At 33.2% G+C, this 19,516-nt stretch overlaps 1 protein-coding gene and 2 long non-coding RNA genes across 3 annotated transcripts in view; 2 read left to right on the top strand and 1 right to left on the bottom strand.

Moving 5' to 3' along the window:
- LOC118682958 (uncharacterized) overlaps positions 1-17,109 on the top strand; it is a 148,480-nt gene extending 131,371 nt beyond the window's left edge. The window contains exon 3 of the long non-coding RNA XR_004978748.2: positions 16,584-17,109. This is a non-coding gene — a long non-coding RNA (uncharacterized lncRNA). The remainder of the gene's footprint in view (positions 1-16,583) is intronic.
- LOC118680701 (uncharacterized) lies at positions 1,940-3,378 on the top strand. Its single transcript, XM_036361755.2, has 3 exons — positions 1,940-2,279; positions 2,341-2,724; positions 2,791-3,378. The coding sequence occupies exons 1-3, from the start codon at positions 2,010-2,012 to the stop codon at positions 3,313-3,315; spliced, it is 1,179 nt and encodes a 392-aa protein (XP_036217648.2). The 5' UTR covers positions 1,940-2,009; the 3' UTR covers positions 3,316-3,378.
- On the bottom strand, positions 3,084-4,480 carry LOC106619917 (uncharacterized). The gene is made up of 2 exons (XR_011395934.1): positions 4,103-4,480; positions 3,084-4,019 (listed from the first exon to the last, which is right to left on the bottom strand). It is a non-coding gene; the product is annotated as an uncharacterized lncRNA (long non-coding RNA).
- Positions 17,110-19,516: the final 2,407 nt, after the last annotated feature.

The following is a 19,516-nucleotide window of genomic DNA, read 5'->3' on the forward strand; positions in this document are numbered from 1 at the left end:
TGGTGTGCGAGCGCCAGACGTGCGTCTTCAGCGCCTTCAAGCATAGCGCATACCAGCAGCCCTCTATGCCTTTGTCTGTGCTCTGGTGGTTGATCTTCGCTTACTGTGCTCTCGTGCGTTACCTTACCTTTGTGTACTTGGATATATTGTATATTTGTGGCTGAGCTTAGGGTGCGCCCTTCACGGCGACGAAGAGCGACATTATTGAAAGAAAGTACGCTGTGAAATATTTTAGTAGATATGTGGAAAGTGTAACTTAAATTACTATTCTAGTTCCAATCAGCAATTAAACTCACCTTTGTATTTATATTCTTAGTCAGCACACGGTATTCTAACCTTGTTTCCTTGAAAGAAAGTCATTAGCTAACGCTTACGAATAACTCGAGTCAATATCTAAAAGCGAAGATCTCTGCTTTAGACTACTATTAGGTAGGAGTTCTTACTGGACATTGTCCAATAGGCATTCTTGCTGTAAGACTAAAAAAACAGTCAGAAAACAAATATCAAAGTTTGTATGGAAGAAGGTGTGGTGAAAACACCATCCTCTATTGACCGACTTTTACAAGATTTGGGTTGAAACATCTTGGCAGTCATAACTTCGGCGAACCAGGAGTCATAGTCGAAACTGACATTATGATAATGTTATTGAATAGGATCAATTGCAATCCCAGACCACTTGATAGAGCTGCTGCCGTTGACACGCTTGACTCGATTGCACAGTTTCCAACATAGTCATGGCTATCATCGGATCCTAATAACAGTGTGGCAGAAGATCGTTGAAAAATTCGATGAGTAACTCAGATGACATTAATTACAAAGTATTCCATCTCGAGTTTTGCTTTGTTTAAGTTCAAAGATACCATACGCTCGCCATAAAAAATTCTTCCAATTTTCTTAACTCGGTTGGTCATAAGTTCAAAAAAGCGGTTTCACAGATGAGACAATTATTCTCCAGAGAAAATAATTTGGAAGAGATGTAAATCCGAAATTGGTCGTATTATATCGAGACTCAAACTCAAATAGAATATCTGCTAACTAACAAATAATACAGGCGGTCCAAAACAGCAAGCAAACCATATTTATTTTTATTTATTTTTTTCAGTGCACTTAACACATTGCTCGAAAGTATCTAGAGCACAGCTCACCCCAACAACTTGGTACGAGTATAACGCTCGTGCGAGATCACGACGACCTTTGACAAACACACACGATGCTCTTTGCTCGCTCCTTTGGCACTCGGCTCACTGACTTCTTTCTTGCGTACGACACACAGCCAGCCAGCCAGCAAGCCGATCCACCACCAAATAGTCACACGCTCGAGCTCGTGTTTTTTCCCCCAGTACGGTACGTCGCCAGCGTGTGCAATGCTTGCTTGCACGGAAGGGATACCATAATCAGCATTTACAATACACCACTTTATTGTGTTGCTCGTTGCCTTAGAGCCAAAGTAAGGCATAACGGCACTGGTCCGTGTACGGCAGTTTCGGACCTTTGACTGCATCCATACTTACATATGTACATACGGGCAGTGGTGGCTGTTGGTGGAATTTTTGTCGTTATGTTTCATTTCCTGTCAGCTCTCGCAGAAGAAATTGCACTGCATCGCGTGCAATGAGAAGAAAATCAACAACAACAATAACAGTAATAAATGCCACCAACAAGCAAGCCGAGATCCACTGTGTGACGCATTGTAATGATGATGAGCACGTTCATCATAGTGTTTTTATTAAGCAAAAGAACTGTAACAACAATATCACCCTTGAACTGAGTTCAATTATACACTGCTGAGGAAAATTGTAATATATGGTATATAATTCGATTTCCTTCTCTTATTGCGTACTTTCTGTTATGATCGGATAAATTAATTAAACTTTTTCTGAAACACTGGTGAATATTTATCGTTCGTTTGTACACGGCTGGAGATATAGGGTGCGTTCGAGCTACGTAATAATTACAGCAGTACAGCAACTCTGTTGCACATTTGACACTTCGTTGCTGATACTCTGCTGATGTGCTGTTTGTGTTGCCAAAATTTTGCCAAAAAAATTTGCTCAATGGAAATTCATTTAATTGTCGATGAAATGGGAAAAAGCGAAGAACATTTTTTATTAAATTATGAAAAAAAAAGAAGAATTGCCAGAAAAAAACGGAATCTTTTATTGGAATCAATTTTGGAAAAAAGACGTGTAACAAAAGTACACAATTTCTTCAACACAATTGAGCAGTACGATAATGATGTATTCTTTTCCCACTTTCGCATGACTCCTCACACATTTGCCGTAAGTATTGTAATTAAAAACCAATTGTTTATAATATAACCAATGATTTTGATTTGTTTAGAAATTGACACATGCTCTGCAGCCGCATTGGTTAACCTTTAACACTCGCTACTCCCTGAAACAATCGCTGTATCTTACTCTATGGAAGCTAAGCAATAGTCGCGTAACGTACCGAGAACTCTCTGATCGGTTCTGCGTTGGAAAAGGAACAGCACATAAACTTTTTTTCATGACCATCAAAACCATATGCCAACTAAAAAATGAAATACTTTGGCCCACGCTTGTGGAGCAACAAAAAATTATGGAAGAGTTCCAATCAAAGAGAACAAATCCATTTCCATTTGTGGTTGGATGCATGGATGGAATCCATTTTAAAATAAACACCCCCAAAAAAGATGCAATCAGCTATTATGATCGTAAAGGAAATTTTTCGATAACTATGCAGGTAAAACGATGTATTATAAATATACCCTATTACAATATACAATTTTAGATTTATTTTTCTATCTAGGCGATTTGCGATAGCAACCTACGATTTTTAGACGTCTTTATTGGCTTTCCTGGAAGCTGTCACGACGCCAATGTCTGGAAAAATAGCCCAATTTACCAACAGATCACCTCCGGAGAAGCTCAGCTTGCGACCACGGCCGTAATATTAGCAGATTCGGCTTATCCGCTATCAAAATATTTGATGGTCCCGTATAGGGATAATGGACATCTTTCACCAGAAGAGAAAAAGTTTAACTACTACCTCAGTTCCACACGAGTGTTAGTCGAACAGTCGTTCGGCCTTTTAAGGCAGAAATTTAGAATACTTAATCACATCGACGTTTCAACCATAAAGAGTGCTTCGAAAATTGTAATGGCCTGTACTATATTACATAATTTTATATTATCCCACAGCAGTGATGCAACTTCAGACGATGACAATTTCTACCAATATAACAACGATACAGTGGCTGTTGACGAAAATATTAACGAAAGTAGTGAAGGTATTATCAAAAGGAATGAATTAAAAATGTTATTTTCGTCATAAATTTTTTATTTAAAAATAAATAGCATTACAAAAAAAATGTTTTACATGTTTTTTGTACGATCACATTCATGTTTGTACTACAATAGTTTGCAAAAAAAATTTAAGTTTATAGGAGATCATATACTTCAGGTAATTAATGTAATTAAATTCTATTCGCCAGAATTTCTCGCAACGCACTCAAAACGGAAATTTTTTCCTTTTCAATTTCTAGCTTCTCTCTCTCTAGTTGTACTAGTTCATCGTGGCGTTTTTGCTCCTGACTAGATTCCGCCTTTAAAAATGTTAATGTCTCGTTTTGCGATTTTTTGGAGCGTTTACTTGCACTTCCAAGGTAACTGTCCGAGTCACCGCAATCCGAGTCTTCGCACGTGGGACTTCCCAGGGAGGATAGCAAATTCTCCAATGGAGGCTCAATTGAGTGGCGGCTGCCATAAACAGCATTGAATTCTTCGAAATACTCCCAGCTGGTGGCATCCCTTCCTGTGGATTTATTCCTCTTTTTTATCCTCTTGTACGAGGCCAACATATTCAAAAATTTCCTCTGAATTGCCTCCTTTGAATCCTTTATTTCGGGATTCACTGCTTTCATAGACTCTAGGACTCTACCCCAAAGGACCGCTTTTTTCTTTTTGCCGGCTGCAAATTCGGCCTCCATATCGAGCCGGCATCTTATTAGTAACTTTATTATTGAACCCGATCTTTCGCTACAAATAAGTAAAAACACAATAACTTAAACATTTGTGTATATAAATTGATAAAATATGAAATAAATCACATTTACACTAACCTTTCTTCAACCATACTGTTCTGCAGACAAAATTTTTGTGTTGCTGAAATTTTGATAAATTGCGCGCAAAAAGTGACAGTAGAACGTGATGCTGTTGCAAGTGTTGCCAAAAATTCTCGCAGAACGTGATACTTTGACAAATTTGCAACACTGCTGTCGTGATTGCCATCTCGAACGCACCCATAATCTGTGTTTTATCTCTTTCTCTCGAGGTGTGATGTTAGAGAAAACAAGAGAAAAAACAAGAACGTTAACTTCGGTTGTACCCTTCACATATAAAGAAGTTTCCATAGAAGAATTTTGGAGTCTTTTATAATCTAGGCATGGTTCTCTTCATCAATTCTAGTAAGGGGCGGCAATAGTTCTTTAAGGTGATTCTTATATCTCTTAAAACAGTTGCTGCTCAAAACGTATCCTTCACAATGCTCTACACAAAAAGCCTGATGGTTATCTAACGAGTTGAAAAGGAGGAAGGAACATAACCGATGAAAATATGGAGTTTAAGAATGTTTTTCATAAAATTATCTGAACTTCTCCTTATGCCAACGGCAGCAACTTCCAAGCTGTTTATTATTATTTGATAGGTTGGTACTAAAATATACTATCTCCAGCACGAAGAACGTGTTATTCTCTACTATGCAACAAAATTATTGTAACGTGCCAGAAGGTGGATATGACTGACCCATTTTTGATGGAAGTAGCTTTGTAAAAAATTTGGTGGGATATTTGAAGGAGTATGATAGCGAGCAATATTGTAAAATTCCCGATATTTGTACAATCTGATACTATAGTCTATGGTGTCAGATGCAATCAGCTACTGCTGATGTTGAATTTTTGCTCAGCAGTGTAAATAAATGAACATGTGAAGAAATGCGTGCTTATTTCGCCGCATAGACATACATATGTACTTCCACTATGCATATGTAGCTATTTGTAAGTATGCTGGTACGATCGATATGTTTGTGCACATTGCTCACTGCTGTCATTTGGTGCGGTTCGGTTTTGGTTAGGGGAGTTTCAGCTATGTGTGTCAGGATCGTGAGAAACTTTTCTCCCTGCTTTCCCACCGTGCGCACTGATCGCACTCTGATCGCTCGATTGCCCCCTACACAGAAGTCACCTGCCACTCGGCAAACGCGCGCGCTTACAAGTACAACACACACTTGAACATATACACACATGTGTGTAGCGGCTTAATCTGGCTCGACATGCAGATTCCCTATTATTCACAATAAGATTGTTTGCGCAGCATGCGACTGCTGGCGCTGCTGCTGGTGTTGGTGCTGGTGGTGGTGGTGGTAGTGGTTGTGGCAGGTTCTCGAAGTACCTTTGCGTGCGAGCACAGGTTCTCATCGATATTTCAGCGCCCTGTGATTTTTTTGGTGTCATGCTTTTGCATTTTGTCCTCTTTTTTGGTAATGGTGATCAACAGCTGTTGCACCTTACCTTTTGTTGTTTACTCGTCTGTTCTTTGATTGATTTTTGTTTTGATGCGCTTGTTCGCTGACCATTCACTTTGTTCCAGATTGACCGTTGTGCTAATGGCGCTTTGTGTGTGTAACTAAATGCCGAAAATCCTCGGACACTTCATTCATAAGTTGCAACATGAATGGGGTAGCAAGTTTCCTTATAGTATTAATTACGTTCTATAAAATTTAGCTGTATTACGAGCGGTGATTATGGACATATGGCTACTTTGATTTAGTTTTTTGTGTAATGCCAAATTTTCTCACAAAATAATGAATGAAATTCTTTGAAACTCTAAAAACTATATTAAAATTAAACAAGTGGCTAATTCGAAACGCTAAACGCCTTCAAGTGGGTGTTTTTTTACATGCGATTTTTAATGAAGCAATTCATTTTTCGGAGTTGGTCTTTTTGACAGCAGTTTCTTGATTTATACTCAGTTTGGTTTGCCATTTCATAACGAACAGACTTACTTCGGAACAACGTTTGCATATCATGAACATTTATTACCAAACTAATGGTTCGGTTCCAATATTCGGTAGACACAATCGCCCAGCAGCGGGTAATTCGAGCAATCATGGATCGTTTTCGCACCACGTTTACTCTAGTGGAAAATGCGCATCCTCAAAGACCCCGCCCAGTGTTCACTGTGGATGCTATTGTTACTGTGGAGCACAGTATCGAAGAAGACCCGAATGAGTTCATCCGGCGCGCAACAATTGGAGCTGTGCGCATCCATTTTTTGGAAGATTTTGCGGACGGTTTTGGGTTTGCAGGTTTACAAAATCCAAATCGTATAAGAACTGAAGCCGAACGACCATCAAGCATGTCGCTAGTTCACAATGCAATTTTCTTCAGCGATGAAGCTCACTTGTGGTTGAATGGTGGTACGATCGATATGTTGGTTAAACAAATTTGTCTCATTTGGAGGGATGATAAGCAAGAAGCAATTGTTCAGGCGCCCTTACATCCTCAAAAAGTCACTGTTTGGTGTGCATATACAATAAAAGCGAAAAAATAACAAAAAGGTTTTAAAATTGATTAAAATTTCAAAGATCCTCTTTTTTTGGTTTGGGACTTCGATTTCAAATTCAACATCTTCTTGGTACGACTTCACAACTAAATATTTTCACCTTAGCTGATTAGAAAAGAACCAAAGTGTGGTAGATACATATAGTCTATTCAATTTTTACATCTCAATTCAATACTCATTTGAACTTTATAGTGCAAAGTAAGCGTTTTCATTTGTGAACCCTAAAAACTAGAGCCTTTGTATTCATTAGAAAAATAATAAGAAGTTGGAAAAATAATAAGAAGTATAAAAGCGTTTACGCCCTGGCAGACAATCACAAATCACCGAACATATATCTGACACGAATTGGACTAAAACTTTAATGTCGTTGTGTAGCGACAACTTCATATGTTGGATAGACTTTGCTCGTTTAAATTCAAGTTTAATAATTTGAATAAAAGATATTCCAATATCACCCGGTTTGCTACCTGATATAGAAGTTCTGGTATTAAGACAATATAGGTATAATATAATAATTTTCTGTTGCCATCCCATTGATTTGTATTTATTCCAGAAGCTTATTATTACACTGATCTACACCGGTTTTGTTGCCCTAAATATAAGATAGATTTTGGATATATTTGTGCCCACAGTCCATGAAACTATCAGTGATTTTGTAAGATTTGCTCTCGTTTCTGTTCAAATTCTTAGATATTTTCATTTTTCAATACAAAAGTCAGTCAGAAAACATGAACAGATAACTCTATAATATCAGTTTTGTTTTGAAAAATAAGAATACATATCCCTCAATTAAACACTTTTTATGAGCATTTCTTTTATAATTTTTCTGTTGACAATTTCTTTTTAAGGACCAGCAGTAATTTTGCCTTCATGTTACGAGCCTATCAACGTTGATAACTTTCTTCCATCACTTTTAGATCTTGGTGACACCGCTCTCTATGTTCCTAACTATAATTTCGTAGATTATCAGAAAATTTATCAAGATGATTGCGGAGATTGTCTAACTTGGTACTCATATTTGCTTCTAGAGTCTGACAGTTTACCAACATATTTTGCACAACTTCTATATAATTTGATACTTTGTGGTTACCTAGGAAACTTTCAACTATCAACACAAAACCTTTCCACAATTCACTTTCCAGAATAGTTATAACTTAATTAAATATATTAAATATTAAATATCAAATATTCCACCTTTCAGGTTTTCCATACTGAGTTCGGACATTTTTTACAAATGTCACTAAAACAATATCCTTCCCCGTTCAACGCTTTGAGCGTTACCAGACCCATCAAGTTAGGTATGTAAATTAAATCACTGAGTTTATTTTGTGAAAATAACTTGGGTGTAGATGTTTCACCCGCTTATTCACTTCATTGTTTATGAGGAGTTCATGCTAATTCTTTTTGAAACAAAAACGAAATTTTCATTGAGTTAAACCAGACATTTTGTTAACTAGTAATTCTAGATATCTCCACGTTATATTTTTAATAAAACCTTAAAACTTTCCGCATATTTTCGTTAACGAGCCTGAGTGTAGTAATCACGGGAAGTTTGGTTACGCGAAAAAGGTGCGCAGAGCCCTTATCATGACTGAAACACTAAATTTATTTTTTATTAACAAGCCGTTAATCAAAATATTATATATGTAATTATCTTAAAAATAAGAGCACATTCAATATTTACATCAATAAGGTCGTAATCTGGATGCTTGAAAGCAAAAAAATTTTGTTTTTGTCGAGCTGTTTTATTATTGTACAATATTTCACTCCTTATTTGTCTGGTCAACACCAATAAGAATTGAAAGAAAAAACAACAACTGAACCTTATGACATGGAGTAGGGTTTTTTACATTTTTTAGCGAATTTTTGTTTTGTCATAAATGAATGCGTTATAAACACCATATCTCAATAATGTTGTGTATAAATCAAGTCGATCCTAGCAAAATTGACGAAGTCATGAGTATTTTTAGTGTTGTTGTTCTAGCAAACAACTGCTTGGTCACCTCCTGTATGGTTTTGTTCGCCTGGTACTCTACAAGTATGTGGCATTTTAGAGGCGACAAAAAGAGACGGAATTGTCCCTCGTTGAGGCTCGTTTGCTTGGGTTCTGAATCAATTCGTTTACTATTTACACAATTTTAAGCCCTTTCCCTTGTGGAATTAAAATTACGAAAAATGTTCTGCCCAAAGATATGGTATAAATAAAATTCCAATATTGACTAGTTTTCACACTTCCTTTTTAGTTATCAGAAATTCACAGATTTTTGAGTTCAACTTTCATAGCGTACTTTACCTTCAAACTTACCAAGTGAAATAGTTTGTGATTGTCGAAAAATAGCTCAGGTCACTTTCGGTTTTGTGAATCGATTCAAATCTATTGTACTATTGCTATCACATCGAAAGTTTCGTTGTTTAGTTATTCGCAAACGTCACACATATATATGTACTTACTAAGGGCAGGTGATTTCTAAGCGTTTAGCTTCCAAATAAAACAAATTCAATTTTTTTTTTCATTATACTTGAGGTACACTGCTGTTTGAAAACTTGAGTTTATTTCCAACATAGTTTTGGTTCTGTAATTTTCTCTACTTTCTCTATATGTCCTTGCTGTACAATATTCTTAACAGTTGCACACATATAGTTTTCTTTTTGTTTTTGCATTTCTTTTGCTCGCTCTTAATCAAGCTAAGTTTTTTGTTTTTTAAGCTATTTTCCTTTCTTTCGTTCTAGCTTTACAAATATGTAGGTACATACATCACATCGAATCCTGCCATCAAAAGCACATAATTTACTTGCACAAATACAAACATACATACATATGAGTGCGTATACGTACAATTTGCTGCTACCGAATATTATCAATTATCATATTTGTATGTCACAACACTTTCACTGTAACTGCAATCCGGCAGCATTCGCTATTTTATTTTTCTACCATTTATGACATTTTGTTGCAACTTACATTCCTTTCAAATTTGTATTGTAAAATATTGGAGTTATTTTCATTAATACTCACACACATACATACAAACATATATTGAGTTTTTAAAATAATAATAACTTTTATTATCATATATATTTTTCATCTTCAAAAGTGCTACAAGAAATACTTAGTATGGTGTTTTGGTACATCACTCTGCCCTAAACTCACTTTTGAGCTCCTAACTACCCAATTTACGTTGATATGTATGTGTGTCTGTATTCCTCTTTTCACTTTCAATTTCTGCGTGTTTTTAGAATAAAGTTGTTGTTATAAGTTAGTTCGTTGAATGCTTGTTGCAATGTTGTTGCCTTAATGATATAGTTTTTTTTTCGACTTTGAATTAAAAACAATAAATTTGTGATTTAAGTTATTGGTGGATGTGCGATTCTTCATACATTTTTCAGCTCAAAAAAAAAATAAAAAAATATTGAAGTTCAAAATAAAACTGAGGGCGAAATTAAGTAAAAGAAAACAATATCAAGCAAGCTAATAAAATTAAGTAATAAATATCAAAACTAACGATTTAAACTTTTAGTTTTTAGGTTATTTTTTTAGAGATTATTTTTTTTATATTTTGAATAAAATATTTATTTTTCTAAATATTGTTTGTTTATATTAAAAATAAAGTGTTAAATTATGTTTTTACACAATATTACAACAAATTTTAACTTAAATTAATATAAAAATAATTATTTTCCAACAAATCAATAGAAAAAAAAAAAAAAATAAATATAATATATAATAAAAAATAAAAAAATTAAGAAAATAAAAAAAAAGTTTCACAAACTAATCGTTTTAAACATAACTTACAAATAAAATTATAATAATAAATTTCAGTAAAGTGAACAAAAAAAAAATATTAAAAAAATTTAAAAAATTAGAAATAAAATAAACACTAAATACAAAAAGCAACAAGAAGGAAGGCACAAAATGTTTTTTTAGTGTTTAAAAAGTTAACTTAAATATGTAACAGATGCAAGGTAAAAGAAAATTATTACCTTCGTAAAAAATAATAATGTATAAATATTATATTAATAATTTATTTAGAAGCAAACTACAGCAACAAAAATATAAAGGCAAACAAATATACAATAAAACGGCATAAAATATTTTTAGCAGGATCGAATAAAACGTTGAATGTAAACACAATTATTGAAAGAAAAAAAATACTCAAAAAACGAAGAACTGCATTCGTTGAAAAAACAATAAATAAATACCATGAATAATAAGAAATATATTATAATAAATAAAAAGAACTATATTCGTTGACAAAAAGTAAAATAAATGAAATATATGAAAATAACTTATAATATAAACTCAAGATCAAATTTGACCCGGACAAGGCCATATAAACTGCGCGACAAACCGAATCAAAAAAACAAAAAAAATTTCCCACATTGGTTCAACCTTTTTGATGTTCTTGTGAAATTTGATTTCAATTAGTATGTGTCCGGGTCAAATTTGATCTTGAGATATGCATATAAAAGCTTTAAATATTATATATTTTTGGAGAAATTAAAATAAAACGTAACTAAAAATTTTTTTGTTTACAAAAATTATATATAAAAATAAATCGAATAAAAACTAAGCAAACAACAATAAAGTATTAAAAAAATATTTAGAAAAAACGATATATAAAAAAATTTATAGAATATACATACATACATACAAATTTAATTAAAGTATTAAAAAAAAATCTAAGATACAGTCGATTTCCAAAAAGTTTTCAATAAAAAAATTAATTTCTAGTTTTTTATTAAAATATATTTTATATATTTATATCCAGTATATTTTTATATTTATATTTGCCGTTAAATGGGATAAACCGGTAACCAAAAAATTATAAAAAAATATAATAAAAATGTTATAATAAATAAATAAATTAAAATATAAATAAAAATAGAAAACAAATGAAAAAACATTATAAAGATGTTAGAATACATAAATATATTAATTAATTAATTAATAAAACCATACAATTTGTTTGAAAATATAGTAGTAAAGTATTCTCATGAGATAGCTTAACAAAACGACAAAAATACAAAATTTAAAATGTCACCCTTTTCATTTAGATTAGGGTGGGTCAAAAAAAAAAAAAAAAAACGAATGTTATTTTTTTCGCTTGGTACTCTAAAAAATTGGTTGATATACACCTCTAAGAAAGGCTCTACAAGTATGAGCTCTTATTTCTTTTTCTATTTTTTTCTTATAATCAGATAGAAAAACGCCTATCTCGCTTAAAACTACTTAAAACATGTCGCGTTTAATAATTTAGAATAAAGTAGAAAGTTGAATGCTCTACAAAATAGTCTCTTATATTTTTTTCGTAAACCTAAAGGATTTGACTATTTTAGCGCAAATATGTATGTTCTTCTCTTTTGAATTTTATAATTAAATAAAAAAATAAAATTACAAATTTTCTGCCTAAGAACTAATTTTTTCAAGTACAAAGCGAAAAAAACTTTAGTTAGTTTAGTTTTTTTTTTGCTTAGTCTGGGCGTAAAATCTGTAGATTATAAAAAAAAGAGAACTTTTGGAAAAAAAATTTTTTTTTAACCCCCTCTAGGCGCACTCAGTTTTAAAGTAAAATTTCGATTAAAAATTTTTATTTCCTAAAAAATTTTTGATAAGTGTTCTAGAAGCTGTGGAGAGTAAACTTTTTGACCAATTAAAATTAAAATAAATTTTTGGTGGTCATTATTGGAGTTTAAAAAAAAAGTCTTAAATGACCATATGCTTTCCTTAAGCGTTAAAAAAAATTTTGTGTCAAAAACCGTCAAATTCGGTATATTTTATATAAAACGAAGAGTTTAAACCAAAAATTATTTTTTTTTGTCCAAAAAATATTTTAACTCGAAATTTACTTTAAAACTGAGCGCGTCTCTAGGTGTTAAAAAATTTTTTTTTGGCCAAAACTTTTTTTTTTTTAATCTACAGACTTTACCTCCAGGCTAAGACAAAAAAAAAATTTTTTTTTCGCTCCACCGTAATACATATTATACACACGTACAAGCAATGGATTATTATTATTATTTTTTGTATTTTTGCGCACACCCTAATAATAATTTTTAAATAAAATTTTTATGGTTTTTTGTATTTACATATATATGCTTTTTTATATATTGTATAAATATGTTTTCTTTATAAATTATTGAAATTCCTGCTTTCATTTTACTTAGTTTGATATTTTCGTGAGCTGTTTGCTTAACATTGTGGTATCATTTAAAGAAATGGTTAGTTTTTAAATTTTAAGTAGCTACTAAATAAAACTTTTACATACATATATATTTAAATTTAATATTTTCAGTAGCATACACACACATTAATAAACTATATAATGTTTTTATAATTTTTTAACAATTACTACTAAGATTTTTACATTTCTTCAATTTTGACTTATGCTAATTTTATGTAAAAGTGGACAAAATGCGTATATTTTTTCATTTCTAATTAATATTTCACAATAATAATTCATATAATTTAGACGCTTGTAATTATTACAATTGAATTTGGTGTTTTTGGTGTTTTCGCTTAAAGATTTTGGTGAATTATTTTTATTCCATTTTACGCTTAGTGCTACTACACTTCTCTAACTTTGTCATTTTGCATATATGCTGTTATAAAAAAATTATGTAAGTAAAAGCAAACATTTACATAACATTTTGCGTGGTATAGTAAGTGTTTAAAAAAACGCTCTTTTATAAGTATTTTAAAGTAATTATATTCTATTAAAGTACAGTATTAACATTTTAAAATTTGTAATAAATTTAATTTATACTTTTCAATGTTCTATTATATTTACAACAAACAAATAGAGGAAGACATTTCATTAAATTTGTATACAAAAACAATCAAAAATATATGTATATATATATCAAATTTTATTATTTCAAAATAAATGCATACATAATTTTATTTAAATAAAAAGCTGCTAAATACTTAATTAGTTTGACTAAAATTTTAAATCCAGGCCGCAATGAGTTATGAGGAAAACATAAAATAAAATAAAGTAGTAACCATGTATAGAAAATAATAATAATAAATATGAAATGTATATATATATAGTTTATAAACTTTGGTGTTTTTTAAGGTTGTTTAATCTTGCACCACATATGTATTTTAATATATAAAAAAAACCGTCATAAAATATTTAAATTTGAGTTCAGTTTCAACGTTCAAATATGCAACATTACTTCTTAACAATGCCACAGTTGTAGAATCGAAAACTGGCAAAAAGAAAAAAAAAAAAAATAATGACAATAATGTTTCTCATCTAGTGAAAACCATAGTTTCCAACTTAAACTCAGACGTGAGTCGCCAAAGATGAGAGAAAAATGTAAAATCAATTTCAAAGTATTCAAAGTTATAATAATAGTTTCTGATTTTAATACATTATTCCCATCGATGACGAACCGTGATGAGAAAGTACTAGGAGTATTCGAGAAAAGTGTTGCTGGCAAGATGTATGGAGCCGTCCGTATGGGCGATGAATATCGAAGAAGAAAGAAGCACGAACTACATATATGAGCTCTACGGCGACATGGATATAGTTAAGCGCATAAAAATTCAACGAATGCGCTGCCTAGGCCTTGACGTTCGCATGGAAAATGATGTTCCAGCGAAAAGCACCTTCGATGCAAGACGCATGGGTGGACAACGGAAGCACGGGCGCCAAAGCACCCAATGGTAAGACCAAGTGCATTGCATTTTGTTTACACTTGGGATGTAAAGGGTCTACCAACAGAAACGACGTGATGTTAAAATTAAATAAAACACACAAATTTTGGTCACTTATGATTTTAACAGAATCTTGGCTAAGGCTCCGTTTGCATATCTCCACCTGTTTGGGCTATAGTACGCTGAATATTTTCTTCAAGCTCCTCGAACGTTGCTGGCTGATTGGCGTAAACCTTTGATTTAACGTACCCTCAGAGAAAATAATCTAGAGCCATTAAGTCGCATGATCTTGGCGGCAATTTGACTGCGCCATTTCTCGAAATTAATGAGTCGCCAAAATTTACACGCTATGTGCAAACGACTGCGGATACTCTAAGTACACCAAAAGCGGTGAACTACCTAGGGGTAAGACTGAATCCCAGATTAACTTTCTGAATCCCAGATTAACTTTCTGGGTACAAATCCAACACGAAGCAGGAAAGGCAGCGAAAATCAACTCCGAGCTCAGCAGACTAATGGCCAACATAGGATATAGACATAGCATTAGACCAAATAAAAAAAGATACGATAACAGCATGGCAACGAAGTTGGGAGAATGAAAGTCGCGGCAGATGGACGGTCAGACTTAAAAGAGACCTTAACTTATGGACAAGTCGTTAATTCGGAGAAGACGACTTCTACATAACACAGCTACAATCCGGCCATGGATACCGCAAGAAGTACCTCTACAGAATCAGAAAAGTCGAAGAGCCGTCATGCCTATACAACGAAGCGACTAAAGACGACGCTGAGCACACATTCTTTAAATGTGAGCGATGGTAAAGGGAATGCACCGCCGTAGAAGACCTGATCGGTCCAATAAACGAGTACAATATAATCAGCGTCATGGTGGAGAGCGAAGCTAACTGGGCTATTATCCAGAAATTCGCAGAAACTTTGCTACGCAGCAAAAAGCGGGAACTGGACGCAGGTGCGCAAATGTTAATCTCTCAATAAAAATAAAAAAATTCCAACTCCGACGATTTTTCTAGAATTGGTGAACAAATACCTGACGTTTCCTACTGCGACTTTTGTTAACATTTTGCTAAGCATTAATCGACATTGTAAGCATTAATCGACATGTTACTTTTCTAATATATGGCTTTTGTAATCTATATCTCGTGTTAGGTCGGGTTTTCCAATAGGGATGAAATGATTTCTATGTGCCGTTTCGGCCATTTTTAATATGTCATGATCTGTAATTTTTTGTCATTGTATTCAGTAATGTTTACAATTTTATCATGGAAAGATATACGCAAGAACAACGTTTACAAATTAATCAATTTTATCATCAAAATAATCGTTATCCAATTGCAACTTTTCGTGCGCTTTTTGCCATTTTGTGGTCGTTATGGGGATGATGTGAGGTGAGTGGTGTGGTAAATAAACAAAACTGTCGATTCTGATGCGAAGAAAATCCACAAATTATTTATGAGCAACCAATACATTCAACTAAATAGAAAGTTTGTTGAGGTTTTTGATCTGGTTGAACCATCGGTCCGTACTTATTTCGAAAAGAAGCTGGTGACATTCTTAGTGTCAATGGAGAGCGGTTTAGATCAATGGTAACCAACTTTTTATGGTCGCAATTGGAAGAAGTTGATCTGGACAAGAACTGGTTATAACAAGACGTGGCTACGTGCCACACAGCAGTGTAACAATCAAATTATTCTGAGAAAAGTTTAGAGATTTGATAATTTCAAGAAATTGTGACATTGAATGGTCTCCAAGAAGTTGTGATTTAACCCCATTAGACTACTTCTTGTGGGGTTATTTGAAGTCATTGGTTTTTAGCAATTAACTAGACGCTCTTCAAGCTCTATAGTGCTATTCGTGACATACAACTTTGATTTAGTGGAAAAAGTACTCGAAAATTGGGTTCATTGAATTCGTTCCTGCAAAAGAAGTCGTGGAGGCCATTTGAATGATATTATATTCAAAACTTAATTGTATCGATTGTAGTTCACATTAAAAAAAAGCATTTGAATTTCATTAACAATTAGTTGTGCTTCCCCATTTAGATAAAGGTAGCTGGCGGCCACGGTAAGATTTTTAGGCGAAGGCGCTGTTCAAAAATCCGTAGGGAAGGATATTCATTTTTTCATGGATCGTAGTAGTAGATAATTTCAAAGGTACTTAAGAAAACTACTTTAGAATAGAGAAATTTTAGAATTTCTTGTTTTTACCGTTTTCAAGCCAGAAATATCTTTTTTTTTCTTTAATAATTAACAATTAATTTTATTATCATAATAAACGTAATAAACGAATATTTTCTTTTTCAGAACATTCATTTTCACTCGGAATTCAATTCGGAAAAAAATGTGCAAATTGTATAGTGGAAGTGAAAGATAGAATACCGAAAGTCGGATTAAAAGTGAGATGCCGCACAGTGTTCACTGTAGACGCTATTGTTGCTGTGGAGCAAAGTATCAAAGAAGGCCCGAATGAGTTCATCCGCCATGGCGCGCCACACCCTTTATGGCGTATTTGGAGAATTTATAATGTGCCGAATATTTAATTTAAAAATACATCTTTAGCTTACTCTCCTGACATCGCAAAGTAATAAATATAATACAGAAAAACACAATCGCATTAATTTCTCCAAAATATAAATTTTCAATTTTCTAGAAAGGATATATGTATATAAATAAACTTCAGACTAACTTAAAACTTCTAATTTGCCCATTAATTTTAGCAACATTTTCGCAGTTATTTTGCAACAAAAATTTTTTTGTGATGCAAGATTATAACCCTGTAAATTTGGTAGAAAGTACAACATAAAATAAGGCGTATAAAAATTTTAATAAATAAACTTATAAAATCTTATACAATAAAATTGTATGATTCGTAAATAAATTATCGCAGAAGAAATACAATAATAAAAAATTCAGTGTTTTTTTTTAGCTAGAGAAGCTTTTTAGTAGTAATCATTAGAAGTAGGTACCAGTAATACGAGTAGTATAGTATAAGTAGATGTGGTGCAGGAACTTAACGATATCGACTTAGTAAAATTTGTGACGCGAGTTAAAATTGTTGATGCAAATTGTGCTAATTTTATTTAGATTTATTATATAGTGTAAGCACATTAAGGTAAAGAAAATATTTGTTCAGTTGAATTAATATCAGAGACTCCAACTGGAAGTTGCATCTGGTGGGCAGCGGGTTGTTATCGCAATAAGATAAAGCAATATAGATAAATCTATAGATCTAATAGCATTTTTGTTTTTGTTACATTCCAAGATGGTTCCAACGAACACATGCAATGCTTTTTGAAATGGATCAATCTATGAAAAGACGTTAACAAGAGCAGTAGAACTGTAGTGAGTAAGAGCAATCTTAAAGCTGTGAAGCTGTCGACTTCGAACAGCAACATTAGCGCCGCAAATCTGTAGAAAGTGTTTATTGTCTACAACGAATATTGCTGTTATTGTTATAGCGGCAGAAAACATTCAGAAAACCTCAAATGATTGGGATATGCTGCCGTGTTTACAGCCACTGTCCAGATCTATGGGATCTATTAAAACCTTTCCTTGTTTAATGATTGTACCGACCAGCAGAAGTATCTCTCATACTGAGGATATCAGTATTATTGTGTTTGTTGTTAATCAAGACACGGTCTACCTCATTGACAATCATTTTTGTCAGAAGGAAAGGAGCAAATAAACAACAAAGTATTCCTGCTTTATAGTAGCGGGTCTATGAATTAACGCTTAGCTCTCTCCCCAAATATTAAGTGGCCTTCAGTCGAATCAATTCTGTTCTATGGTGTGCAAAATTGTAGAAATTAAGGTCTCGAGTATCCACGAAAACCTAGAGTGACCATTGCGTCACTTCCTTTCGGATATTATAGCCGATTAGACTTCTTCACACAGTCCAGTGTGACACTAATCACACCTGTATGCTCAAAGAAACTTAATCATCGAAGACCCCTACCGTATGGTTCGACAACGTCGAGACAGCAAAGTTTGTTGACTTCCTCCAAACAGGATTGAAGATAACCGCTACAACAACAACATCGTTAGTCAGTGTGACAGTTGAGAAAAACGACAAAGAGACATTGTTGGCTAGAGATCAGTGAACAGCTGCAAGAAAGCATGAAATTGGGATGGTTAAGGGGGGAAACCAGTTTAGGAGGCCGAAATTCGAGTGTTTTTTGTGATTTTTTTTAACTGAGAAAAAATACTTAGAATTCCTTTAAACTTGCAGGGTAGTTTATTCCTATTTTTAACTACACTTTTAAATTTTTCGATGCCATTTCCGCCGAAAGTGTTGGAGTTAGAGGGAGATGTCCATTGACGATCGCCATTAGAGTTGACTACTGGCGGGGCACCTGGAGGTCACAGTTTTGACCTGCCATCATTAATTTTTTTTCACTTCGTTAGAAACATATTTTCTAAGAATAAACTTTCCAAACTCTGGTCAAAAGAGTTGAAAATTAAATGTTTTGGAGGTGTTTGAACAAAATGTTATGATTTTATATAATTTTTTCACCTTTATTACATAAAAAATTATATTTTACTTAATAATATCATTTCAGAGTTTGATTCATATTTTTCGGACTTGAATTAATTTTCAGATCGATTCGTCAATAACTTTTCGAGCTAGGATTCCCGCAAGTTGAAAAAAATCGATACGAGAAAAACGCATTTGAAAAAAAAAATTCGCTTCGGCACTGAATCGACCAGTGTTTACCTTAGTGCTCATATCATCGGAACTAATTGGAATTTCGTTATGAAACTTAAGCAACATATTCTTGAATAGTTCTACTAAACATTTATGCAATACAAAAAATCGTTTTTTGGAATCACCTAAACTGGTTTCCCCCCTTAAGGATTTGAGAATGAAGTCTGAGCGAAGGTTAATCATTGCTAACTTACAGCTTTCTTTGTTTGAAAATTGGTTGGGTGCGCTGAACTTTGTGGAATCACGGCACAGTAAACTACTTTATTACTGAAACGCAAACAGCATGAGGACCGGAAGTTTTAGCCGGAAATCCTCGGGCAATATTAACTTGTAGACTTACCCACGGTTACTGATAGATTTGCAAACAATTGCTTGTATCAGCGCTCAACTGTTAACTGAAAAATCAGAAATTTTACATTCACGTTGAAATTTCGGATCCCAAATGTAAATATCGAGCCCTGAGCAATACTTTCAGTTGGATTTTGATTTTGTTTTATTAAACGCAATAAGTTCATGGTATCTAGTTGTGCTT

The sequence above is a fragment of the Bactrocera oleae genome, chromosome 2, assembly GCF_042242935.1.
Source record: "Bactrocera oleae isolate idBacOlea1 chromosome 2, idBacOlea1, whole genome shotgun sequence".
Taxonomy (NCBI): domain Eukaryota; kingdom Metazoa; phylum Arthropoda; class Insecta; order Diptera; family Tephritidae; genus Bactrocera; species Bactrocera oleae.

What these genes read in the sequence shown, in the direction of transcription:
- LOC118680701 (XM_036361755.2), top strand. Translation starts at nt 2,010, where the DNA reads ATGTGCTGTTTGTGTTGCCAAAATTTTGCCAAAAAAATTTGCTCAATG. An exon ending in TGACTCCTCACACATTTGCC is followed by an intron (nt 2,280 to 2,340) that starts GTAAGTATTGTA and finishes TGATTTGTTTAG; the next exon opens with AAATTGACACATGCTCTGCA. An exon ending in ATTTTTCGATAACTATGCAG is followed by an intron (nt 2,725 to 2,790) that starts GTAAAACGATGT and finishes TTTTCTATCTAG; the next exon opens with GCGATTTGCGATAGCAACCT.